Source organism: Kryptolebias marmoratus, linkage group LG17, assembly GCF_001649575.2.
Source record: "Kryptolebias marmoratus isolate JLee-2015 linkage group LG17, ASM164957v2, whole genome shotgun sequence".
NCBI classification, from domain to species: Eukaryota; Metazoa; Chordata; class Actinopteri; order Cyprinodontiformes; family Rivulidae; genus Kryptolebias; species Kryptolebias marmoratus.
In genome coordinates, this window is record NC_051446.1 from 8,196,542 (window position 1) to 8,223,417 (window position 26,876).

General features: G+C 40.0%; 1 protein-coding gene across 9 annotated transcripts in view; it reads left to right on the forward strand.

Moving 5' to 3' along the window:
• Window positions 1-965: 965 nt before the first annotated feature.
• Window positions 966-26,876, forward strand: part of LOC108235894 (protein shisa-6) — a 106,828-nt gene continuing 80,917 nt past the window's right edge. For 3 of the 9 annotated variants that reach the window (XM_017416209.3, XM_017416213.3, XM_017416210.3), the window contains exons 1-4: window positions 966-1,361; window positions 1,663-2,557; window positions 6,515-6,678; window positions 18,774-18,881. In XM_017416209.3, coding sequence (XP_017271698.1) covers window positions 2,028-2,557; window positions 6,515-6,678; window positions 18,774-18,881 — 802 coding nt within the window. In that variant the 5' untranslated portion in view covers window positions 966-1,361; window positions 1,663-2,027. The remainder of the gene's footprint in view (window positions 1,362-1,662; window positions 2,558-6,514; window positions 6,679-18,773; window positions 18,882-26,876) is intronic. The other 6 variants (XM_017416214.3, XM_017416211.3, XM_025005919.2 and 3 more) reach the window with 4 other exon arrangements.

Here is a 26,876-nt window from a genome sequence, read left to right on the forward strand (position 1 = left end):
ACAATTAAAGTCTGTAATTAGAGGTGTAGATGAGCAGAGAAAAGCCCGAAACCTTCAATGATCTGTTTGTTTTTCTTTTTTTTTCCCTCTTCAGTGTCTCTGCAGGAAGCCTCTCTCCTCTGATCTTTGGCCCATATCATTACAGCCTCCTGCAGCCACAAACACTCCCTATTAACAAGGTTCTGGATTCTCCTCACGTCGCACACATTCCCAGCTACAGCTGCCATTTAAGGCCTCTGCTTTCACACCTCACACACACACACATGGGTGTGACTGGAACGTGTTTGGTGCAAAGCAGTGCTTCAGCATGTGTGTAGGTTTACATTATTATGTGGTCGTTCTGTGGTGCCTGTGTTCTTGTGTCTGTTAGCAAAATATCTCATGAATGACTACGCAAATCCGAGTTGAACTTGCAGAAATTAATCACTGGATGTATATCTACAACTAATTAACTTTTAGAATCAACCCAATTCAAGGTAGTGGCCACAACCAACTAAAAAAAAAAAAAAAAAAAAAAGACTAAGTCAGACAGATACTGACCTAAAATGTAGCATGGTAGTCCCTGAGACTGAGCCCTATTACATATTTTGAGCACTAAAACCATTTTATATTTATTTGGAGTCAACTCTGTTTGTCTGTTAGTAAAATATCTCATGAACCACTGTATAGATTTGAATAAAATTCTCAGAAACTAATCATTTGATGCAAACTGAGAGTAATCCCTAAACTCTTAGCTTGACATCTCAGTGTAGCACATGGAATTGCGCATACAGAACAGTTCTCAACATGAGATGATCTTAGTCTAAATCTCTGGGCTGAAAGGTGGCGGGCGATATGCATTCCTTTGAAGAATACTAGACCTTTAATTTCCATTGCAGCCCCACACCAGGTATCCCCTGATTGCCTCCAGACCCAACATGGGTGACCTTATCCGTTTAAATGAATGCAATAACAGAGAGAAAGCAGCTTTCCCTCAGAATGGACGGATCTGAGGGATGTGGAATGTGTGAGGCTGGACTGTGTGGGCAAATAATAAACAGGCAGGGCGCGCGTGGAGAGCAGCCACCGCGTGTTCTGCAAACACAACTCTGCAGCCGATTAATGCAGAAGTGTTAATGCCAATAAACGACGAGGAGGAGGACGAGGAGGAGGGCTGCAATTTACCGATACTTGGCCGAGTTCTGACGCCAGTACTGAAGTGATGTAAGAGACGGAGGGAGGGAGAAAGAAGGAGGAGAGAAGAAAAAGAAGAAGGAGAAGAGAGGGAGAGAGGGACAGAGCGGTTTGGAGCTGCTGGGGTTCGGCTCAGTTTCGGAGACCCAGACAGAGAGAGCTCATCCCCGACAGGGATCCCAGCAGAGGTAGGCTTTTTTTCCCCTCCATCCTCCTACTCAAAGAAAACCTCCTCTGGCAGATTGAACTCAAAACACTCACAGACGTGGAGTTTGCAAGCAAAGGCAGGGTGGAGGGTTAAGTGCGGGGGGCGGTCGTGATGTGAGGAAGGGGAGGGGGGTCGTGTTCTACAAGAACAAACTGATTAAAATAAGAAAAAAAAATCTGCAATTATTTAAACTCACAGAAGCTACTTATTAATTAATGACGTGTCTGTGACGCGATGACCACGCATAATGAGCTCATTTTACCCCCTCTCTTCCTCCCCAGAGGAACTCCGGCAGAACTGACTGGGTCTCCGGGAGTCAGCCCCTTGGACAGCGGCACACCGAGCCTCGGCGCGCGGCGCAGCCGGAGGAGAGCGCGCAGAGCTCGGGCGTCGTCCAGCTCCTTCCCCGCCCCTCTTCCCCTCGGTCAGGGCATGGAGCTCCGCTGTCACCGCCCCCCCACCTGCACCGCAGTGGGCTGTAAGAGTATGCAACCACAGGGGGGATGCCCTTGAAGCCCGTCTTGCTCAGAGTTGAGTTCAGAATGAGTGCAGAGCAGGAGCACACCGAGCTGTTTCAGTCGGTTTAATCAGAGTTTAAAGTGTTTTTTTTAATAACCAGAAGACTTTAGTTCTTTTTTTTATTACAATGGGGATAAAACACTTCCTTGTGCTGCTCATGTATCTGGACCCGCTGTGCGTCCTGAGCGCAGCCACGGCTGGGAAAAAGCAGAACAAGCAGTCGCCCAGGAAGTCCCCCAAAGCCACGGTGGTGCCCACGGTGGTCTCGCAGAAAGCCCCGCAGCCGCCGGCGGCCAGCAACCACGACACCTGCCTGGGCTACTACGACGTGAGCGGCCAGTACGACAAGATGTTCGAGTGCAACAACACGGATCACCGCTACTGCTGCGGCACGTGCTACCTGCGCTTCTGCTGCGAGTACAAGAAGGACCGGCTGGACCAGAAAGCTTGCAGGAACTACCATACCCCGGACTGGGTGCAGACGGCCGACCCGTCGCCGATCCCCACCGGGGAGACGTACTACCAGAGCATGGACCAGACCAACACTGTGGTCTACATCACCTGCGGGGTCATAGCCTTCATCATAGTGCTGGGGGTGTCGGTGAAAGTGGCCTACGATAAAGCCACGGAGCCCCCCCAGGAGATGAACATACACAGGTGAGTCAGAGGAAATTTTTAAAAAGCAGAAATTTTAAATTGTCCCAAATCATCTAGCCTAAAGTTCAAACATCATCATTGTAATAATCAAATCCAAGAAATACAGGTCACATTTTCATTTATAATCGGTAAAATATGTGTCAAAACAACCAAATAAAAAAAGGAAATGGTAAAGTTGCTGCAGGTGGCTCTTAGGGTCACCATGGTAACCACACACCTGTGTCTGCCACTCCCTGACTACCTCTAAGAGGCAGGCAGAAAAACAAATGAAAAAGAAGCCTCAACCAAACAATCGCTGTGGGAAATCCTGAAGTCATATTAGAAAAAATCTTGAACTGTGAATGGTAGAAGACTCTGATGGTCACACATGTGGGATTTTAGGTTTCTGCTGTGTTTAATGTAGAAGATATGACAAGTGAAAAATACCCTTTTGTTCCAGTTTTGAGTATGAATGAAAATATAACTGAAATCTTGTTGAAGCTTAGGTGTGCACTCGTTGCACTCTGAGAGAATTTGTGAGAAATCCATAAGTCCCACAACAGCAAAAGACACTGAAAGAAGACATAGATGACCTTGATTTGATGTATAATTTGTATATGTACTACAAAAGTTGTAAGAGTACGAAGAGTTTGTTTGCAAAATTTAGAAAAGTTTAAATAGCTCAAAAACTGAAGTGTGGAAAAACCAAAATGTCCTTCCAGTCACATAGAGTCAAAATTTCAGTGACCCGTTTAAACTTTGAATGATCTTTTGGCTGTGTTATGAAGCTTCAAAGAGGAGTAGGTTTTCTCACTTGCTTCGCTAATATGCCATTGTTGTCTATAGGGGAAATTTCTCCTTGTTTATTAGAAAATTTCATCTGTGCTGCTAGGTACCGCTACCAAAAGTCAGAGCACATTATTTCCAATCCAGATGCACATTTTGATGTATAATTTGCATTAGTTTGTTTTAAAGCTGCAGGTTAGAGATATGGACAAAAAACTGTTACTAGAATACTAATACGTACTTCGGGGTCTTTGCATTGACACTCTTAAAAATAACAGACATAGTGCCATATTAGTTGAGGTTAAAATCAAAAAAGGAAATCACTGTTTAGTGGCAGGGTACAAGAAGTGGGGGTCCATTTTCAGGCAAGAGTTGTACTCATATGTATTGAGGCCAATGTAGAGTTTGGAAAGTGAAGATAAAGGGTCCAAATCTTCATATATCTTCAAAGGAGCAGGAGTGAAACAACAGATCGCAAGTTGGCTTCGGTTTCTCGTTTATTTATGAAATATTGTTCTTCGTTGCACCGTTTCTTGAGATATCATACAGACCAGAACCAGCACTAAGGTTCTCATCCTGACTCAGATGACCTAAAGATAAGGAGCTGACGTGTAAAAAGCCTTGCCAGCTATTTTTCTCAAATCTTGCATAATATCTATCCAGTACACTTATAAGACCAATCAGAATGAATATAGGTCTCTATCCAAATCTTATAATTAAAAAAACAAACAAAAAATCCAATCTTTTAATCATTTATATCTAATAATATAAAACCACTTTGCAAAGGGTCACACGTTATAGCGCCTTACATTTATAATGGATGCCAGATCAGGTGTCTGAATCTTACTGTAGCCTGGACCCAAAGTTCATGCACCCGCCTCGTTCCCACAGTCTGCTCACCAATGGGCTACAGCCCCCCCCCCGACACACACCACCATCAGCGAGTAAACGCTGACACACGTTCTTTAACTCCAGATTGAACAGTCTTGTTTTTATTGGATGCATTATTCAACACTTGAGCAGTCTTAAGACGGTGAATAATGAATGGTGTTAATGTTGGAGCTGCATCAAGGGCGTGTGACACGCATGCACCGCTGCGCATTCAATAAAGAACAGGAGGAAGATGGTGGGGTGTGAGGTGGGGAGGGGTGAAATATTAATTTAAAAGCAAAGGTTACATCGCTCAGATATTTGTTGTACAAAAGCTCTGAGCTGCAGTGCTGCAAAAGTAATTAGATTTTTTTTTTTTTTTGCCAGAATAAGCAAACAAACATTTTGCCCTCCCCCCCCTCCCCAACTTTCTTTCATCGTGATTGCTTCTCTCAATCTCCTCTACCCCCACCACATCCCCTACACCCTACACCTCCCCCACACACCACCCTGGAGGGTTTCAGCCTTCAACATGCACCTGGTGCGGTCTGAAAAACATTCAAATTCAGCCCAATTAGACAAGATGCTCACACATCCACTGTTTGTTTCTCCAGCAAATGAACATTCGTCATGTTCCCAGATGAAGGAGGGAGAAAAAAGAGAGCAATAAGTATCAGAACAGTTTTGAAAAAAGAAAAAAAGGAAAAACCTTCCCAGAGCAGCACAATGCACTGTAAAATTTAACATGTTGGTTCAACTTAAAAAAGTGAAAAGTCAGTGTTAAAACACAATTAGTTCAACTAACTTTACTTTAGTTTCTTGATTAAAAAGCATTTTTTTGCGCAAATCTCTGCATTAGTTTAGTTGATCTGAATTTCCTAACTTACTGAACTTTTTCAGGTAGTTGCTTAAACGAGTAAAATGATTTAGGTACAACAAAATGTGATGCAAACCTTTTGATTCACCTAAATTAATCATTAATCATTAATTGATGAGTCAATATTGGGAGAAAATTGGCAAATTTTCCTTTGCACGATCACTGACTTCTTAGTGTTTGCAATCAGGCAACCAGCCAACTCTCCGGCCATGTTTTGTGTGGCTAAAGTTTGAAAATCACAGCGTAATTTTGTGCGCACAGCTGGCAAAACTGTGTTCTAGGCCATTTCACACGAAATTGTTGCCCACCCCCACCCACATTGTAAGCCCCCATGTTTATGATTTAATCTACAGGACGACCAGTTTTTCAATAAATATTATTTATCAAAGTTTTTAGACTTGGATGAGTTTTCATCGGAGAACAACTCTCATGTAGCCTTTCATGTAGGAGAAAGGCTCAATATGGGTTTGAGACACACATGTGACTATTATGCAACAACAGATGTTGCACACAATTTTTGGAATATATTAAAAATTCAAGAGACAAAACAGCAAACTTCTGTGACTCAAGCGAGGACACTAAGGACCACTGTGAACGTTGTGAGACAATTTGGAGACTCCCTCGTGAATGCTATTCACCATCCAGTCACAGTCCTGTGAGATACTACTTTAGTTAGATGAATCTGTTTAGCGTCATTGTTTGAATCTGCAACTCTATTTAAGTTTATTTTAATGTGCCTTAAATAGAATTGTTTATTTTGATTGGATTAAAACAGCATTGCTTTGAACTTAAAAGTCCATCTTGTAATATTAAATGTGGTCTGCTGACACAGCTTTTTCTTGGTACAATAAGAATTCGTATAATATTTTACTTGCTGAACATTCCAGTCGCTCCAAAATTTACAGACTGTTTGGACAACCAAAAACCTTGGATTCCAGAAAATAATGTATATGTAACCATTTTAAATCCTGGAAAAAATAGTCTTTTAATGAAGAGGGGGAGAGAGGAATCCCACAAAGTATCGGCTCGAAAATCAGAAACCAGGTGCGTCCTTACTGACCACAAAAATGGCCTTAGCATACATTCCTCAATCAATTTGACTTAAAATTTGAATTTAATTTATCTTTTGCATTTAAGAAATTTTTAAACAAACAGTGTTGCTTTTATTTCAGCACCACTAATTATTTGTCAAAGAGACAGAATAATAAGCTGATGTGACAAAAAGACAAAACACATTTTAGAGTACAGGTAGGAGGAAAACATCCTTTAATCTAAAATAAAAATCCCCCTTTTAAGCACTGGTTAAAAAACAAGATGGTCTCAAATTATATTTATTTAAGGGATGATCAGAAAGACCTCGTCTTGCTTCTCGTCCTCTTGCTAACTTAAAAAAAAAATAGACAAATTTCTGGTGTAGCATTTTTCTCTGTTCTTGTTCTGTCCAGGGCCCTTGCGGACATTCTGAGACAGCAGGGGCCCATCCCCATTTCCCAGTATGACTGTGAGAATTTCGCAGCGATGAACGGCTCGCCCAAAGACAACACACCCATCAGAACCTCATCTAAGAACCACTACACCCCCGTCCACACCTCCTCCAAATCCAACCACGGTAAGCTGAGCGCCTGTGCCTGACTGCAGGTCAAATCTAAGTTTCGACGTGTTTATTGTCACTATGCAGCATCCTCCGTGATCACCTTTTCAGCTGTGTAATTTTTAGTGCTAACATCCTGTAATCATCACATTTGAGCAAAAGAGACGTGTGAAGAGAGAAACAGCGGCAGAGAAAGCAAAAGTGAGGCCCCTTTAGTGGAGGTAATGACAGACTGGCAAGGTGGCAAGGCCCTGCAGACTCTGACAGGCTGGAAGTGACGACCTCTCTCTCAGTCAGCGGGTGAATCAGAGCCAGACTGCCTCGGCATGATTTAACCTCGCAATTCAGAGAGCAGATGGGGGGGCATCAATCGCTTTACCCCCCCACAAAAAAAAGAAAAAAAGAAACATTTATGGTCCCAGGAAGCCAGTCAGCGGCAAGGCAGGTGTTATCTGATGAAGGGAGGCAAAGACACAGATGGAGAATAATGAGATATTAGAAAGAAGCTGCTGAGCTGGAAAGAAAAACAGAAATATATCGAGCTTTGGTGCAGAATGAGCGAAGAAATACACGTAGCGAGGAACTGGAGGGGCTGATGAGTTGGTGTTTGCAAACACCCCCCCCCCCCTTTCCTCTCCACCATCCTGATGCAGATAATAAAGGAATTAATTTTCCTTTTGTTGTTCACAAGCTGTCACGAGTTCCTGAAGTCTTATTCAAACATCTGACGTGACAGAGTTAAGTTAAAGACAGAGAGTCAGTGCAGGATTTAGCACGGCGGGATTTGTGTTGAAAAGCAGATGGTTGTGAAACTTTACACTCAGTAACAACTGAAAAACACGAGCAATTAAAGACCCAGCATTCCTTAAAGAAACACATTGGCAAGGGTTGTAGACTAAGATGGTTTTATGTTGACAAAGGACAGGGTTATAGCTTTTTTTGTCAATCCTTGTAAACAATGTTCCCAATCTTATGTGATATCTGTTCGCGCTTGGAGTATGTATTGTGGATGGCTCTCAGCTACTACCATGTCAAACCTAAGTTCAATAGTTGTAAATTTGACTGAATTATAGCCAAGACTACTTGCTGAAGTTTAAACACGTATCACAATGGAGAAGAAAAGGGATTTAAGTGACTTTGAATGCGGAGTGGTTGTTGGTGCCAGATGGGCTGGTCTGAGTATTTCAGCTGGGATTTTTGCACAAAACCATCTCTAGAGTTTACAGATAATGGTCCAAAAAAGAGAAACATATCCAGTGAGCTTCATTTCTTTGGACAAAGAAGCCTTGTTAATGTCAGAAGAGAGTAGGCAGACTGGTTCGAGATGACAGAAAGGCAACAATAGCTCAAATAACCACCCATTACAACCAAGGTCTGCAGAATACCATCTCTGAACAAACAACACAACTAACCTTGAAGCAGATGGGCTACAGCAGCAGAGGACCACACCGGGTGCCACTTCTGTCAGATAAGGACATATAACAGGAAACTGAAGCTACAGCTCACACAGGTTCACCAAAATCGGACAATAAAAAATTGGAAATTCACTGCCTGGTCTGAGGGGTCAGGATTCACTGAACTCCAACAGTCTCCAAAGCCACCAGATCTCACTCCAATTGGTCTTCTTTAGGATGAGGTGGAACAGGAGACTCACTTCATGGACAAGCAGCTGAGGAATGTTTCCAACATATTGTTGAATTTGTACCACAATGAATTATTGCAGTTCTGAAGATAGAAGAGGTTCAAACCCAGTACTAGCAAGGTGTAATAAAGTGGCCGGTGAGTGTATAGGCAATGATTGCATTCTGTGAGTTTCATTAAATTTCTTCCAGTGGTTCAAACAATATTTTGCTAACAAAGAAATGACCGTTGACTCCAACTGGTAATGCAAAATTTTAAGGGAAAGATGCTTTTGCTTTTGTACAGCTTTTGTGCTACACACTGAGTAGCACATGGAATATGTGTTGTGAATTTCTCTCAGCTATGATTACCCCAAATTTTAGCACAATAGTTTTTAAATTTGCCCAAATTAGAGCCATCTTCATGTTTTCTAAGGATAGTTAGATGTGGCAGCCATCTTGAATTAAGCTGGCTCCGAAAGTCAACCAGTTGTTGAGGTACATCCAGTGATTGTTTGTTAAACGTTTCTATAAAATCCAAACAGTGGTTCATGAGATATTTTGCTAACAGATATAGTACGTGATACTGCTACCAGTTTCAGAGCAAACTATTCCTGATGGAGCCTCACCTTTTTATTTTTTATGGGCTTTTCTAACAATGAGAAAGGAGTATCAAATCAAAAAATCATGAGAGAAACAGAAGAATAACCCTTGAATAGTAATGAGGCTGCTTTGATGCTTATGCAATGGCACCCTTAATAAGACTTCACTTGACCCCTGGTGTTGGACACACATCCCTGCACCTGATATGCAGTCGTTCCGGTGGATTTGTTCTGCAGGACAGCAGCAGCCTCTTGTTGTGCTTTAATAAATAATAAAAAAAATGTCTCTGTATACTCTGAGGCTTTAGTTGGATTTGCAGCTTCTTGTATGTCACGTTCACTCGGCCTCTTTCCGCCGCTTGCACATCGATCAAATCGGGGAATATTTTTTTCCTGCAGCTCAGTGTTTGTTACGACAGCGGCCTGCTTTCATTCACTTAGTGTCGCCGCTGCTCCGCCACTACATCAGTCTATTCCTAATGGTCAGCGGGCGGCCTTGCAGGGGACGAGGCTGGTCGGCAGCTGCACGTGGCAGGCTGCTTTTTGTTTAACCTTGCACATATTTATAGTCAGTAAAGGTCAAGCATTGCTTTATCTGTCTGTCTGTCGCTTTGCTTGGCTCTCCAAAGGCAATGAGAACTTGGCTACCCCTCACCCCCCACCCCCACCCCCTCCACACACACACAAACACACACACACATCAGGGACCACAGCAGTCCTGACGGGCTTGGACATGAAAGGCAGTGACAGCGCGGGCGAGAGAGTGCGTGATAATTGGTAGCTGCGCTGTACACGCTTTCATAGAAGATGCATATTCATGCGCGCCTAAATGGGCATTTGGCACAGAGAGGGGAGGCGGGGGCCATTAGGGCGAGGGTCCTCAGATGGAGTCCTTGCTGATGAGTTTGGCTCTTCACATCCAGGGGCTTTTTGAGACACTTTTAAATCAGAGTGGGGAGTGGGGGTCGGGGAGCTCATAAAGCAAGTGGCTAAAGGGCCCGGGAGGATCCGATCAAGTTGTGTCTAAAGAGGGAATAACATCCAGTCTTCCTTTGATCCACAACGTGTGAAGATGCTCCGTCGCTCTCAGCAGTAATCACATCCTTACCAAAAGATTCTTTTTTTTCTCTCATCCTCAGGAACTTCTCTGAGCCTCACAACTAAAAATACAAGCTTATTTTGTCACATTCTAGGCCTCATGGTGACACTGTACCCTTGGTACACTGCAAACGTCCCTGCATTTTTAGAACAACATATTTCTTTTCAAAAACCAGAGGGCCGATGGCAACGAACAGAGCAGACAGCAGAATATGATACCAGCGCAAAGTGCTGCTATTTTTATTCAAATCTGCTCTGCATTGTTGCCGGGCTCCGATCCCCTTTTAGGTCGGGGGTTGTAAACACAGAGTGCCCCGCAGCCACGACACAGAGCAGACCTTGAAAGAGAGGAGTAGATAAGTTAAGAGTAGCTCGCCACTGGTTAAAGTAAACAATAGGCGCTCACTGAGTAATGCAGTTTGGCCCTCGGCTCTTTCCAGATGAAGTTGATTTATTTGCCACACACTACAAGCACAGATTTCTTTCAGGGTTTCTTTTTTTAAATATATTTAAGTGTTGCTTGGTTTCCTCTTTGACATTTTCTTAATGCGCTGAATGATGAAATATATTTTCCAGGTATTGCAGAAAGTAACTCTTTCCCTCTTGTCTCGGTTTTGCCTAACAGAAACTAAAAAAGAAAAAAGGGGAAACAATTACTCCTGTAGAGTCGTACTACAAAAAGAAAAAGAAAAAAACCAAATTGGATTATGAGTTATGAGTTTGTTCTGCTGGCGAGCATGGTCTGATGGAAGCTGAAAGCCCTCAGCTGTTTGTAGACATGGTGCCTCGAAAAAGTATTCACATCTCTTAAACTTTTACACATGTTGTCACATTACAACCACAAACTTTAAAGCATTTTACTGGAATGTTATGATAGACCAACACAAAGTTGAACATATATGTAAAATGGTAGAAAAATGATACATACAGTAGTGTTCAAAACATTTTACAAATAAAAATCTGAAAAAACTGAGCCTGAAACTTTATCACTGACCTGTCTGAGGTGTTTCTTGGTATTCATGATGCTGTTTGATCACTAATGTTCTGCAACAAACCTCTGAGGCCTTCATAGAACAGCTGGATTTATTCTGAGATGAAATCATACCCAGATGGACTCTATTTACTAACTAAGTGACTTCTGAAGGCAATGAGTTCTGCTCGAGTTTAGTTTGGTGTATACAAGTGTATATATATATTTTTTTTTTCAGAAATCTTTCTCAAGCATAGGTTCACAAATATTAACCGATGCAGATAAATTTATTTGGACCCTTTTGTCAAAGAAAGAAAAACACACAATAGTCACGGAAATAACTAGAAACTGACAAAAAATAATAAAAAGAAAAAATTGACTAAAAATCAAAGAATGAAAATCAGTCAATGCTTTTGAATTTTGCTTCAACAGAATTATTTTAATAAACAAATAAATGGACTTGGCCTTAACAAAAAGGATGGTACCTTAACGTCACATTTTTAACTTTTTGAGGCGCTCACTGTGATCAAGTGTTTTCTGTCCCTCTCTCTGAGCCTTCTGCACCTGTCCACAGGTATTTTGATCCTCTCCTCGTGAACAAACAGCTCCATCTGGCTCAGGTATGGAGGGGTCCTTCTCCAGCTGTCTCTGCTCCTTCCACAGATGTTCAACAGGATTTAGATCAGAGCTCAGAAGGCCACATCAAAATAGTCCAGTGTTTGGTTCTGACTCCTTGGTGTTTTCAGCTGTGTTTTGGGTCATTGTCCTGAGACCAAACTTTCTGACTCTGAGCAGCACGTTACTACATAATGTCTCGATAGTCTTGAGATTATATTGGACCCTGGACAGATTCAGGACCTCCTATATTAGATGCAGCAAAGCAGCTCCAGAACAGAACTGAACCACCTCCATGTTCCACTGTAGGTAGAGGGTTCTTCTCGTTGTATGTTTCATTTTTGGGTCTGTGTGCATTTTGTCAAATTCTAGTATTTCTTGTTTTATGATTTCCTTTCAACTTGATGTCCTCCTCAGTCGTCTTACTTAAACTTCTGAATAATCTGTGCAGCTGTAGTCCCAGGAACATCCAACATCCAGCTGCTTGGAGATGCTCTTATAGTCTTTACCTTTTAACATGATGTTAATAATTTTTTTTTCTGAGCTGCTGAGACACCTCTGTCCTCAGCTTTCTGTGCTCCATGTTCAGTGTGGTACACACCCTGATACCAAACAGCCCTGTGACTACTTTTCACTCTTTAAACAGGCAGACTGACTGATTACAGGACTGAAGACATCAGTGATGCTGTTAACAGGACACATCTTAGTTTAACATGTCCCTGTGGACAAATTAGTTTCTTTTTAAGGGCTACCATCCCTTTTGCTTGTTTTTTTATATTTGTGTTTGACCAAAATTCAAAAGCAATGGCTGATTTTAATTTGATGATTTTTAATAAATGTTTTTGTATTTTTACTTTTTATTAATGCAACTTGTGGCAGTGGTTAGCGCCGTCACCTCACAGCAGGAAGGTCGCAGGTTCCCTTTCTATCTGGGGACTTTATCCGTGAAGTTTACATGTTCATATGCATGTTAAGATAACTAAATTGTTCCTAGGCGTGACTGAAAGTGTGAAAGGTTGTTTGTTTTATTTGTCTCTATGTGTCCCTGTAATGGACTTGCAACCTGTCCAGGGTGTCCCCCACCTCTCACACAGTGACTGCTAGAGATAGGCACCAGCTCCACGTGACCCGGAATGGAGAAGCAGGTGAAGAAAATGGATGGATAATACAGTTCCTGTTTTTAGAAATAAAAGAAAAATGGCTTTGTTTCTTTTTTTTTGTCCCATTTCCCATCCAAACAGCAAAAACCATGAAGTTTTTCCAGCTGTGCACTCTTTAACATTTCTTGATATGAGATGTTATTATGTAAACAATCCAGGTTAATTCATCCATTTCCTTTACCTTTTTTCATGCAGGGTCATGGAGGAGCTGGTTTCTGTCATTTAAAACAGTCTGTTCAGGTTATCCAGGTGTGCTGGTGGATGGTCAGTGAGTGGACTGGTCTACCTGGGTCCTAAAATCATTTATTTTTTGTTCTGTTTAGATAGAATCATTTTACATTCCAGTGGGTTGATTGCTCAAATATTTTTTTAAAATTTTGGTGTAACATAGTAACTTTACATAGCACATTTAAATCATCTCTGTCTTTGAGTAAGACAAATAGCTTTTACACTTCACAGGAAGAATGAACACATATGAGTCTATCCAGTCTGAATAAAAACCTAGATGTTCCCTCCTATCTTTAAATTTCAGTGACAGCAATGTTGATTTGTGTTCTTCATGGTGTTTTTTTTATCAGGCTTGAACCTTAGTCTAGCGCATAAAGTGCCAGTAAAATACTTTCAGGTTCCTGGTCATACTGTGACAAATTGTGACAAAGTGCAAAGGTTAGGAATACTTTTTCAAGGCACTGTATGGCTGAGCTCCCACAGAGAGCAATGCACAGGGGATCACAGCAATCACTTCATTTTGTTTGAGATCTGCAAACTGTAGAGCTTAAAGGTCAGCTGCTGTGGACGATGAGAAGCTCCCATGATAGAATCAGATTTTCAGCCATTTAGTGGCGTGACGTGACCTTCAGATACTTTTAAAAGCATCCGTGTGTAGCTTCCTTCCTTCAAACAACATTTGCCTAAACTTCAAACATTAATTAGTCTAATTATTTGCCAAACGGCACTTTGAGAGTCATATTTAGTAAGCCACCGCCCTCCTCCTCCTCCCACAGCCTCCCTTCAATTATTCCTTACAGCGTGGCGGCTGAAACATCTTCACTGTGCTAACAGTGACCTCGGTGGCTCCTTATTGGCCAGACGACCGTCAGCTCGATGTTATAAATAACATTTGTGTGCTGACTGCATAGAAGTGTTTAATTGAGGCTTCCTCTTGAGTGGAGCCGCGTCAAACCTCAGCATCTCAAAGAGCCAACCTAATTGTCTGCTGGCCTACGTCTCATTATTAGCCCTGATTATTGTACAGATGGACCGTTGCCCCCCGAGAGCACACATTTCTGTGTTTGTGTGTTTCAGGTGTGAAGGGAAGGATATGTCAGCAGTAAACAGTTAACTAAAACATTTCTGAAGAAACCCCAAAGTGGGTCAGTGCAGCTAAATCTCCAATATCATCAACTTTCTTCTATAAAGCCCAACAGTAATTGAACTTTATACATTTTGATGATTACTTTCTGGGAGTTTAATTAAAATATGTCCAGTGGTTCATTTGGTGTTTATTATTAATAATAAAGAGTAAAGATTTAAGAAGAAGTGTAGCACAATATGTAATGCTCAGACTGACTTTCAACTACTACAACACCAAAGTTTGGCTTATTATCTGTGAAACTTAAAACATATAAGTCATTGGCATTTTTGAGTTTGTGAAGTTCCATTACCTGTGGCGGCCATATTTAATCAGGTTGACTCCAAAATTTAATCAGTTGTAGATGTACATCCAATGATTACTTTCTGAACGCTTCATTAAAATCCAGTTAGTGGTTAATGAGATTTTTTGCTAACAGACAAAGTATGTGTTGGGGTTTAATCTCAGTTACTCAAATTTTAGCTCAATATTTGTTAAATTGACTGAGTTATAGACATTTTCTGCTTCCTAAGGTCAATTAGCTGGTATTGCCATCTTGAATCGAGTTATTTCCAAAAGTTAATCACTTGTAGAGGCACTTCCAAAGATTACTTTTAATTTAAGTCTGTTTAGTGGTTGAGGGGTTATTTTTAAATGTACACACACACACACCCACACACACACACACACAGAGGCATAAACATTATTGCCTCCTTGTGTTTGGCGGCAGGTGATAATAAAGCATGAACAATAAAAAGTGTTAGAAGTGTTGTGGCAGTGATGGTTTTTACTGAAACAGAGGTCCCCCAAGTAAAGTTCTGCCGGCCCTTTGCAACCTTGGACAGGCTCTGGCTGGAGGTTGACAGATTACACAACATCTTTGTTTAAAGTTTGGCATGAAAGGCAACATGTGATATCCATTCTTTCAAGTTATGCTACTTTAAATGTTTATTTAGAGTTTTCTGTATCTGCAGGAGGAGCTGCAAAATCAGGACATACATGGAAAAATAATAGGTGAATAGTAATAAGGTTGCTTTAATACTTGTTCTTTGGCACTCTTAATTATGACCTCATGCGGATCAGTACTTGATTGCTGTATTGCACCGATTCTGAGATGGGAGGACAAAGGTATGGTTTAAAAGAGCGAAGATGACCTTTACAAAATGAGATTTTATGCTTACGGGACTTCAGAAAAAAAAAAAGGCTAAAGAGATGATGCTATCAAAGCCAGAGACATCCTTTCGTGTCCTTTCTGCCAAAAACAGGTATCTTCCGTAGAATCACCATGCAACAGCATGCAAATTATCTCTGCCTGGCTGCGTTAAAGCCTGACTAGAATAAACCCTCCCGGTTTGAGTGGTGCAGCACCACATCCAGTTCGGTTCATGATGTAATTATCTTATTATTCACTTTTATCCTCTCTGAGAGGTAATCCAGGAGTGAAGGAGTCCAGTGAAGGCTGATTTAAAAAAAAGAGAAAAGATCAGCACCTTTGAAGTCAGCCGTGTTCATGCCACACTGATAGGAAAGTCATGATTTCCTTTGCATCATGACGATAAATACTTAACGAGCAGCCTCCCCCCATCTACATGGTCTTCATGCCATGTCTGTTAATGAGTTTGAGATGGAGATGAAAAGATGGAGCTCTGGAAGCGTCATTTTAGATTGTTGCAGTTGGTTTTGTGTGTGTATGCGTGTGTGTGCGTGTGTGTGTGTGTGTGTGTGTGTGGGGGGGGGGTATCAATGACAGAGGTGACAAAAGGAAACAACAACAGCATGTGTTGGTGTCACACATTAAATTGCCTGTATGATTGAATGGAAAGAATAAGGGCAGCAGATCCTATGTCTGCAGCCATGAAGCAGTGTGCTGAGAGGTGTGATTGAGTTCAAAGTGCATCGGTTTGTGGGGGGTGGAAACACATTGCTTTTCAGAGGTTTTCTCTGAAAACTGTTCATTCTGTTTGTTTCAGTCATTCGCTCTGTTCGTGTCTGAAGGAAATGACACCATAGGGAAATTCTTTCATTTGATGTGTCGGTGACAAAACAAAAGAGCTGCCTGGACGTGACAGAAATGGCTAAACATGTTTTACTCCTAACGGGTCACCTGCAGAATTTAACTTGATAAAAAATTGTGATTTGTTAAACATCAGAAGTACGATCTGCTTCAGGTATAACAGTTAGTTTTAAGCACTGGATTAGGAGTTGGAGATAAATAAAGTTTATATATATATATATATATATATATATATATATATATATATATATATATATATATATATATACACAAGGTGTAGACCGAGCCTCACCCCTACTTTTATAAACTTAACCATAACCAGGCCAAATTTAACCTCATTTCATCCCTAAGGATTTGCCAGCTGCCGTTACCTAATGACATAAAACTCATCTGCATATCAGAGTCTATTTCCTGTTGATGGTGAATAGTATCACATATTTAAAACATATAAGCTATTCTTCTCAGAAGCAGCTTTGTAAAGTAAATGGCCTCAAGTTAATGCGATTTGAGCAGATCCTCTCAAGGCTGAATAGTACATGTTTGAGTAAAATGAATTTGGGCAAATGAATCGCTGTAGCCGCAGGGTTGGATGGTCATAAATTACTTAAAGATGTGTAATTTTTCAGTGTGTTGTACTGTAAGAGACTGCACTTCATCTGGTTTAAATAATGTGACTTAAAAACATAAAAAACTTCACTTACATTCAAAATGCCAATTTGTAAAGGTTATGTATCTAAGGAAGCCAGCTGATTGCACTGAATCTTTACTTTGTTGCAGTCTCCCATCCTGAGCCGTACATTAATGACAATAGATAAGAATGACTACCTTTTAATAGGAAGAAACCTCCAGCAGAACCAGGCTCAGGATGAGCAGCCATCTGCTTCTACCAGCTTTGGTTTGAGAGGACAGAAAAGAGACACAGACAAATACAGGATGGCTGGTCTAGGTGTAGATTTTATGGAAAGAAAGACAAACACATGTTAATGATAGAAATATTTACAAACACAAACATGGAGAGTAGAGAGAGTAAAGACAGCAGCAGAGTGAGGAGATGTGGTCAGTTTGTCATCCAGCAGTCTAAGCCTATAGCAGCACAACTTAGGGATAGCTCTTTCCTGAGCTATCCCTAAGTTGTGCTGCTATAGCACAACCCAAGCCGACCCTAACTATAAAATTTATAAAAAAGGAAAGTCCTAAAAGCTGACAGGGTGTCAGACTAACAGACAGAAACTGGAAGTTGGTTTCACAATTTTTTTTTTTTAGATGAATAGGAGATTAGATTTAGATCTATAATTGGCCAGAGCTACTGAATCAAGATCAGGTTAGTGAAATAAAGGTTTAATTTTAGATACTTTAACCTCCTGAGACCCAAGCTTGGTGTTTGGTGTGAATTTTTTCAATGCAATGCTCTCGTATGAAGATGCAGGATCTCATGAGGTTAAAGCCCTACGGTACATAACCATTCATTAAAAACAAAAACAGTCAAAATCATTCATACCATTACTGTGAAAAAAGCTGTTTAGATCCAAATACTTCTAAGGAATCTATTTTTATTGCCAATACACAACTAAGCAGTTAAAGCAGCAAGTTATTTTCTTAAACAACATGTTATCAAATGACAGTTTTCATGTTCTAGGTCTTTTGGTGATCTTTGAGCCCATGTAGCCTGTTTGACCTTGTTGAATTAATGGTTACTTTCTGAGAGTCCTTAAAAGCATTGTGCGATTACTATCTCCAAGTTTTGTCTGAGAATTACCATGACACTCTCAACTTTTTGAAACATTTACTGGAATTTGTATAGTTTAAAGTAAGAAAACTTTTAGGAACTTAATATTTAGTTTCACAAATTAAAACTATAAACTACAAATTCAGACATCGGTGATACTTTCTGGCACTTTATGACATAACCTCTGCCAGCTACAGAGTCACATCTCTTTAAATCATTGTTTGCAGTTTACAACAGGGGATTTCAATTTTAAACGTTGTAGTTTGTCTCTCCAGCCCTAACTTACCTCGGTAAATACTTTATGAACCCCAACAGGAACTATATCACATCAAAACAAATCAAACTTTATTTATAAAGGACCTTTCATACAGCAGTGTGCAATACAAAGTGCTTTACAGCAGATAAGAACTACACATAAAAGAAAAGCAACAAAGTGACTGTTTCCTGAAAGGACTAAACCTGAAACTAAATTTCTCAGGAAACACAAGTTTGTTGATAGATATATCCCTATCAACAAAATTGTGTTTAGTTATGTAAAGATTAGTAGAATCAAGGCACTAAAAAGGAGAGAGAGACAATAAAATAGATGAAACTATGTAAAATGAGTAATTAAAATAAAAAATATATTTACTTATGTTTCAAATAATAGTCAAAATAAAGCTAACAATTACATTAATATGAGAAATACAAAAAATTGTGATCACTACAAAAGATCAGCAAGTTCACTTTTATATTAATTCTTAGTAAACTGTTAAAAAAACTCATGAGCAAACATTTCCCAAAATCCATTATAAAAAAAGTTAAAATTCTGTTTTGTTTTGGTAATTAGACCCTGTTAGTAAGATGAAGAGATATGCATTTGGTTCAGTTTAATTGGTCTGAATCCTGATAAATTCTGTTTGTCTGTGTGTGTGCATTCATCCCTGTGTGTCTCTGTGCTCTGGTGCGTTCTCGTCAGGTGTCCACTACGGCAAAGAGAGCGTCCGGAGCAGTGGGGGCGGTGGCGGCGACCTTCACAACTTCATCTCCTCTGGCTTTGTGACACTCGGCCGAGGCCATCAGAAAGGTAAAGCAGCATCTTCTTCCTTCTCTTTTCTCATACAGGAGATGTTCTGTCCTCTGTCAGCTCTGTGCTGCAACCTGCTGAATGCTAATTCACATCTAATGTTCCACTTCCATCACCACTGATCAACAACAAGACACTCAGCGAAGGTGAAATGTTTTCACTTTCAATTTTCCTCATTAAGCAATTCACATGAACTTCTGCCTCTGCATTCTGCAATTAAGCAAGCAAACACACACTAACCTCCACTGATGGGTGAGGCTGGGGGAAGAACTCCGAACTCACACAATCACCGCCGCATACCATTAGTCAGGGGTGGGGTGTGTATTTTTCACATAGGTAAAACATTAATTAGTATGTAGCTAAGGTCTTGTGCTTCATTTTAGACAATTTTGTGTGTTTATGAGTATGTGTGTGAGTGTGTGTATGTGTACTGGTTTCTGTTATTCTGCAAGACATTTTCTTGCATAATCACCTACCTTGTCAGGAACAGCAGTCCTTATGAGGACCAAAGCGTGGTCCTAAATTGTGGAACGTCACTTTTGGATTGAGAGTTAGATTTTGGGTATGAGTTAGGCTGCACAAAAGAATGGAAGTCATCACGGTGTCTGAATAAGAGTAGAAATACAAAGTTGTATGTGTGTCAGTGGGCTTCTTTCCCCATTTCTACTTCAGAATGTTCCATTGAATGCTTGGCCTTCTTACCTGAAAAAGGCCGCTCCAGTAAAAAAAAACTAAACCCCTGAATATCAAGCCATGGTACAGGTATCACTGGTGGTACTCAGGATCCCTCAAGTGGTACATAAAATACATTTTGGTAATAAGTATTTACAAGGTAAATAACAAGCTGATAACCTCTATATTATTAACTATGACATGAAGCTAAAAAGTAGAAATAGCCAAAAAAAAAGATGAGTGGTTCAAGCAAATTGTGATGTTGGCTCCAAATGACAACTACTATAACAAAACTGCAATGGAGATGATTTTAAGAACCTCTGTAGAAACCATAATGGTCAATGGTTAATCAATGTGCTCGTGGCTACCTAAGCAGAACCAGTAAAGTCTCTGCAGGACCTGCCGACAACAGAAGGTGCAAGTTATCTCAAATTAGTTTTCAGTTTTTGAGGATCAAAAGAAGAGCCAAGACTGTGATGTATGTGGTGTTGAAACAATCACATCTTAAACTACATCTTTTAACGATTGTTAGGTGAGCTATTAGCATCTCGATAATTCCCCCTGAATCAGTCCAATGGTTGAAACTGTTTAGAGTAGGTAAACCTGTCAATGAAGATTTCATTTTCTTTAGTCCATGAGTAAAAAGGTGATAAAATCGCTCATAAAATTGTTTTTATTACAGATTGAAACATCTTTAGGTTTGTTGTTACAATTTTGTGACACAAACTTAATAGTGGACTTTAGCTTTATTGGAGGTTTTGGCTGTTATCCTCACCAAGAATAAACAAGTCTCAGTGTGTGCCCCTTAGTCAGCGGGGTTTGTTGAAAGATGAAGGCTAACATAAAGAAGCAGGTTTGGTTTTAAAGTTAGAAGTATTAGGCATTCAGGTAAGTTGGTCGGTTTGATTGTTTATGTCAGAGACTTATATCAGTTTGACACGGTTCCGTACAAGCCAACTTCAGTGTCGGTGATACTTGAAGAGCTTCGTATTTTCTGATGCAGAAACTTGGTTTAAAAAGTTTAAACAACAACAAATTTCCTGTTCCCCCTCTTGGCAGCTGATGACCTGCTGTAGCTTTAATTGGCGGTTTTAGGTCTGGTTTGTTTACTGGACACGAGGAATGGGGATCCTCTCCTATGAAATATCATGGGTTTGTTTTAAAGTCCACTGAACTGCAGGATTGGGCAGTTTCTCCCCCACAGTAGCATCTCTAATGAGGAAACATTGAATTAATGTTTGCTTGAAATTAGTTTTTTTTCCTCTTTTTGCTGCGTTGGTTTCATCCCAAGAGGGGGTCCGTTTCACTGTGATGTTCAGATGCAGCGAGGATGGAAAAACCTAGGATATTCTCTGCAGTTGCAGCCACCCCCACACTTCTATACAATGAGTAAGAGAAGTTATTAGGTTTTAAAAATCCTGTGTATTTACGATCCTAAATCATTTTAATAGATTTTCTCTGTCTGTACAAATATTCCAACAGTGGCCCTCCCACTCGCCTGGCGGTATGCTTGAGTTTAACATTCAGCATCTGTGCTGCTAAGTTTGTGTTCTTCTTGCCATTGATTGCTCTTGTGCAAAAACAAATGACAGATTGAGACATTGGAAAGACCTGCTGTTGCTCAAATCCTCCTGCCCCCAGCAAAAAAAGAGGAAAGCATCATAATTGAAGCACATGGGAGAGCCTGAAACCTTTAATGGTTTTCTTCTTTGGCAGCAACTTTGTTTGGCTGCCGGGTGCCCACAGGCAGGTGTTACTGCAGACTGAATCCTAAAATCAATGAAACACAGCTCTGAAATTTGGTTTGGAGATTGTTGCTGCTCTAAATTATCTTCAGGATTTTGCTACTGTACAATCACTTCAGGGCAGCGGCGGAAAACAACCAGCCTCCTCCACTCTTGTGAACCGATTCAGCTACAGACACAAAATATATCTGCCTTCATTAATCCTCCCAACTCTGTAGTGGCGGTTTTTAACATACACCTATCTTTGCTGTGTATTCATTTCCAAATAGTTTGAAAGGCCCTCGATCCATGAAATGATCCGCTTTAGATTCATCCAGGATACGTGGACGGGTTTTCAAGTCCAGAGAGGTGAGCGTGTGGGCTGATGTGAACTCACGGGAATGAGAGATGAGTCATGTTAAGGTTAACAGCACGTAAACAGCCCATCTGAACTGAAAGCCTACTGCGCTTCATTATAATTTGATGAGGTTTGCTCAGCTTGGTTTGTTCTGACTGAGAGCAACAAAGCTGAAAAGTAAAAGCAAATTCACAGGTCTGTCAGTGGGAGAAAAATCTGCTTCACATGAATCCAGAAGCAGATGTTGCCTTCCTCACTGCGCCTGCGTAGGTTTATTTTTTTAGTCCAAATGTTTTGAGTCACATTGACAGAGGCAGGTTCAGGAGTCCTGATGTCTGTTACGCTTCCTAATTATACAGACAGAAAGTGAGTTTGGTCATTAATAAGTTGAGTTCTGTGTGTGCGCGCATGTTACGTTGCAGCTCCCTCAGGGAGGGACAGGTGAGGTCAGGGGGAGTATAGAGGAGTGTCAGAACAGCTGGATGCTTCAAATCTGTGCAGCAGAGTTTATTAACAATTCGGTGTTAAATGAGATTAGTCACAAAATGTTCATCGGATTTTCTCGAGTACAAATGATTTTCCTCAACAGCAGAGGCCTTTAGTTAGAAGCAGGATTTGATTTTTAACTCAGTGTTGTTGTTGTGACTCATATTTTTATATGACTCCTTATTTAAATGATACAAATACAGCGTACAGAAAAATTTGTGTGTTTGGATACAAATTAACAGGCTGCCCATTCATTTCTATTAGAATCCCTGTAATACTGACCTTAATAATCACCCACTTTGCTTCTGCCAATAACCTACATATAAAATCTTAAAGAAAAATAAACCAAATTTCAGAACATTTGGCAGGCAATCAGGCCGCAACAATAAGCTGGTATTAAGATCCTACATCTATCAGTCATCAGTTTCTGGGAGGATTGCTGATAAAAGCCTGAGATCACCTATAAAGAGATTTTAATTACTGCTATCGCATCGTGTAGAAGCCTCAGCAATGAACAACAGCATAAAAAACGTAAATATCTGGACTTGAAATCATTATTTGCTGTCAGTAATTTGGACTGTTTTGTAAGCAGACACTAATACGCACATCAGATCAGAGTTTTGCAACACAGATTGAAAATTTTGAATCCCAGAGATGGACATAAACGCTTCGTCTTTTTTCCACAACAGGGGGAGTTCCCAGTGGTAAACAGGAGCCTTACACTTCATGTTTTTATGCAGTGGAACAGCAAAATAATAAAAGCATATCAGCACATCCTTAGTGGTAAGATCGGTGAAGTTATTCATCGTGAAGATTAAAGCTGGACAATATTTTTAAAGCATGCAGCAGAGAAAGTTAAATGCTTACAGCATTGGTTCTGATCAGCTACTTTTAACATTGAGTTTGAAACTCACTGATCTGTAATTGTAATGTGAAGTAAAGTGTCCCGGGTGTTGGCGAGTTAAATAATTGTAAATGAATGAAGCCACACACTTACCCTCCTCCATCTTCTGTAGCATCCTGACAGTAAACTCACAGCTGAGAAAAAGTGTGTCAGTCTGTTAGTTTTCCATCAAAAAAATGAACAAACATGAAAGCAATCTGCCATGTTAGTGGACATTGGACGTGAATGAACAAGCTGTTTGACAGCATCAGATCACAATGATCTGATTGTGATCATTGTGACTTGTATGTTGTACAAATCAATTAATTTGATTCAATTCAGTTTATTTTTTATAATGCCAATTCACAACAAGTCATCTCAGGAAGGTCCATTTACGTCAGATTTAAATCCAGTTACAGTCAAATTAATGCAAATAAAATACAATACAGTCAAATACAGTATATTATAAAACGTTAGTCTGCAAAAAATGGTCAATTTAGCGAAGTCAGCAGATTGTGTCAAATTGTTGTAATCCCTCATCTTGTGCAGTATAGAGGGAACAGTGAAAAGTAATGACTCCCTTTCAACAGGAAGAAACTTCCAGCAGAATCAAAACCAGCTTCAGGCCAAGCAGCTATCTACTTTGACCGACTGGGGTTTGAGAGGACAGGAAAGAGACAGACAATCACAGGATCACAGGATTGGTGCAGGTGGAGTTTTCTATGGGATGAAGACCAAAGAAAAACACAAAATCAATGGCAGCAATAATTCAAAATACAAAGATGGTTAATGTTTTAGCAACAATATCTGAACCATAGTTTTTGTCAGTTTTGGGTGACAAAGCTAACAGCTCCATAGAAAATACTAGGACTGAGGCTAACACCGGAGGAATGCTTCAGAATCTCCACTTCACAAAAGTGCCCTGGTTTAAGCAAAGAATAAGGTCAATATCCAACATATGTTTGAAACAGTACAGTTACACCGTTTTTGCCTTAAGTAAACAAATAATTTTTATTTTGTAAATTTATATCGCTTACCACCAAACTGCACATCACAATAACAAATCTGTCATTTTTACATTCACTGTTAAAACATAAAAAACACAACATGTAAAGCTTCTGTTTAATCCCTGGAAACGCTACTTGCTGCAAAAAAAGATGAAGTGTTTCTGTCTGTTTCTGGTGTTACAGACGTCTGATCTGTGTCACAAAGCTCTGATCTGATGTCTGCAGATGTGTGCAGAACACCACTGATTACTGACGATAAGTAAAGGTTTCCCGTCCAGATGCTCAAGATTTGATCCAGTGATTTGCATTATTGGGACTTTTTCATGAGTCCCTGCAGTTTATTTAAAATGACTTACTTGGGGTGATCTCAGGTCATTTTTTTTTTTCATTAATCCTCCCAGTAATTGATGACTGATAGGTGTAGGATCTCAATATCAGCCAAATGTTGCGGTCTGATGGCTAAATGTTCTGAAAATTGGCTCATTTTTCTGTACAATTTTTATGAATGTCAATGATGCGAGTGCTGAACCAGTGCTGTTTCAAAAATGTGAAATAAGGTCAGTAGGAAATACATAATTTTACCTTTTTTTCTTGTCCCCTCAAATTATATTGGATTGTTTATTATCAGACATGTTTGTGAACCGTAACGTGTTTTTTTTTTTTGCTTAGAGCCCTTTAGTTCAAACATAAAAAGTGAATAAATATGTTTCATTTGGTGTGTAAAGATGTATTTTAACTACTGTCCAAACAGCATCACAAATTACTTTAGTTTTAACCACGATGCAAGCCAACCTGTTAGGAAAAGATTTTTCTGTTTTATCTAAATCATTCATCTGGTTGTCAAAGTCTGGCTTCACTGGTCATTTGCTTTTATATTTTTTAGCATTTCTGCAGTAAAAGAAAATAGCTGGACAGACATGCATATATCATAATGATGACTTATTAAGTGTTTATGTATCCTAGTAAAAATGTAAGCCATATATAAAACATTATGACAAGTTATATATTATCATATTCATAAGACACATGATTTGTACTTGACTTTTGACTAAATTTCTGTAAACTAAATGATTAGGCAACTCTGGGACATTTTAGATGTTTCAGAATTTAGTTTAAGAAGTATAAGCTCGTATTTTATTAAATTTTCATGGCATTTTGGTTTAAATTTATTAAAGAAAGCTGGAGATGAATACAAGAATTATATTTCACTTCATTTGAACGTATTATTCAGATTAAACTCAACACTTGGCCACATCGTGTGTTTCTGTAGATAACTGTTTTATAGCGGCGTGGTTTTACAACAGCTCCCACAGCCACCTGCTCTGTGGGTAAAATCACACTATTTTTTCAGAATACAATGTCCTTAGAAAAAGATGAGCTACAGTTAGTAGTAAATTATTAATGTGTTTGACATTTTAAAGGGAAATTCTGCAATGAACACTCTTTGTGATGGTTAAGTTGTAATGCTCGCTATTTTGTTGTTTAAGTGGTTTTAGAGAATTGTTACTTTCAGTGTAATCTGTGATGTTTGTCAGTGCTGCTATGATTCTTTTTCTTCTTAAACACTTATTTGAGGAAAGACTAACCAAAAAAAAAAATACTATCTGTAGAACATAGTTCAGTCTCAGGATTTGTTGCATCAGTAGTGCTGCTTCAGTTCGTACTTGTTTTAGTATCTTCAAGAAATTCCATACTAATATAGGCATAGAAATATGTGGACAATTCTTATCTGCAACTGATTTTTAGATTTAACTCACTTTTAAAAAATAGATGTAATCTTCTCACCCTCTCCCATCGTTAGGAAGTGAAGCCATGGGATCTGGTTTAGGGGAGCTACCATGTTGTACTTTTGGAACCAGAGTTTTTAGACTAACAATGTGGGACTTTATTAATTTGTTTTATTTTTTACAATCAATCCAGACCTATTAGGTAAAAGTCATGCTGCGCTAGTACAATGTCATTGTCACCGGTATCACATCACTGCTAGGTTGTTTCCATGACCTTATGACGATTGTGGTCGTAGCCGAGGCATAGGGCAAGTCCTGCTTCAAATTCTCGACAACCAAGCCACACTGGTGAATGCGCTGTCTGCCAGGACCCTGATATTTCCCCACCATGGTGATAAGCCACCATGATACTGCTGCAGAAGTTTAGTAAATGCTCAAAACCATTGTGGACCTATTAAGTGTAATAGAGGGCCCACTGCAGTCTTATTTCACCCCTGAGACCTCAACAGGACCCTGCAAAACTAGGTGCAGCAGGAGGATGAGTGAGTTTTATGCATGAACTCATTTTGTTCAGTCACTCAAACTGATGCTCATCAATAGGGCCTGCAAACTTAAAAAAATAAAAATATTTTTTCATGTTGATTTATTATTAAAAACTTGGGAGGCTACATTTTTTATGCAGAGAAGAAGAAGAAAAAAAAATCACCTATCACCTATCACTATCTGTTCTTCCCACAAACTGCATGCTTTTTTCAGGGTGACACTCCTTTAGTCGTGCAAAACTTTATTTAGCATGCACAGCTGCTAACCTTGCTCTTGTCCCCCGTGGCCATCTGTCCAGATCGATGCACCGCCTCAAACATTCCTTTGTTTCTGCGTTATTCTCTGTCCTCTTGTCCAAAATTAGGAGGCAGCGAGGTGGAGGCTTCTGTCAAACTGAGCCAAACTAATGAGGTTGCTCACTGATCTACTGTGTGTTTGTATATGTGTGTGCTGTCAGATGGGACCGCGCTGTCTCACCGCCTTGGGTGTAAAAACTGCAGAAGTCAGTTTGAAGCATCAGAGATGCCAGAAAGTGTATAAAAGTTGTGTGCAAACATAATCTCAGAAGATAGATAAGAGAGAGCGGGAGCAGCTT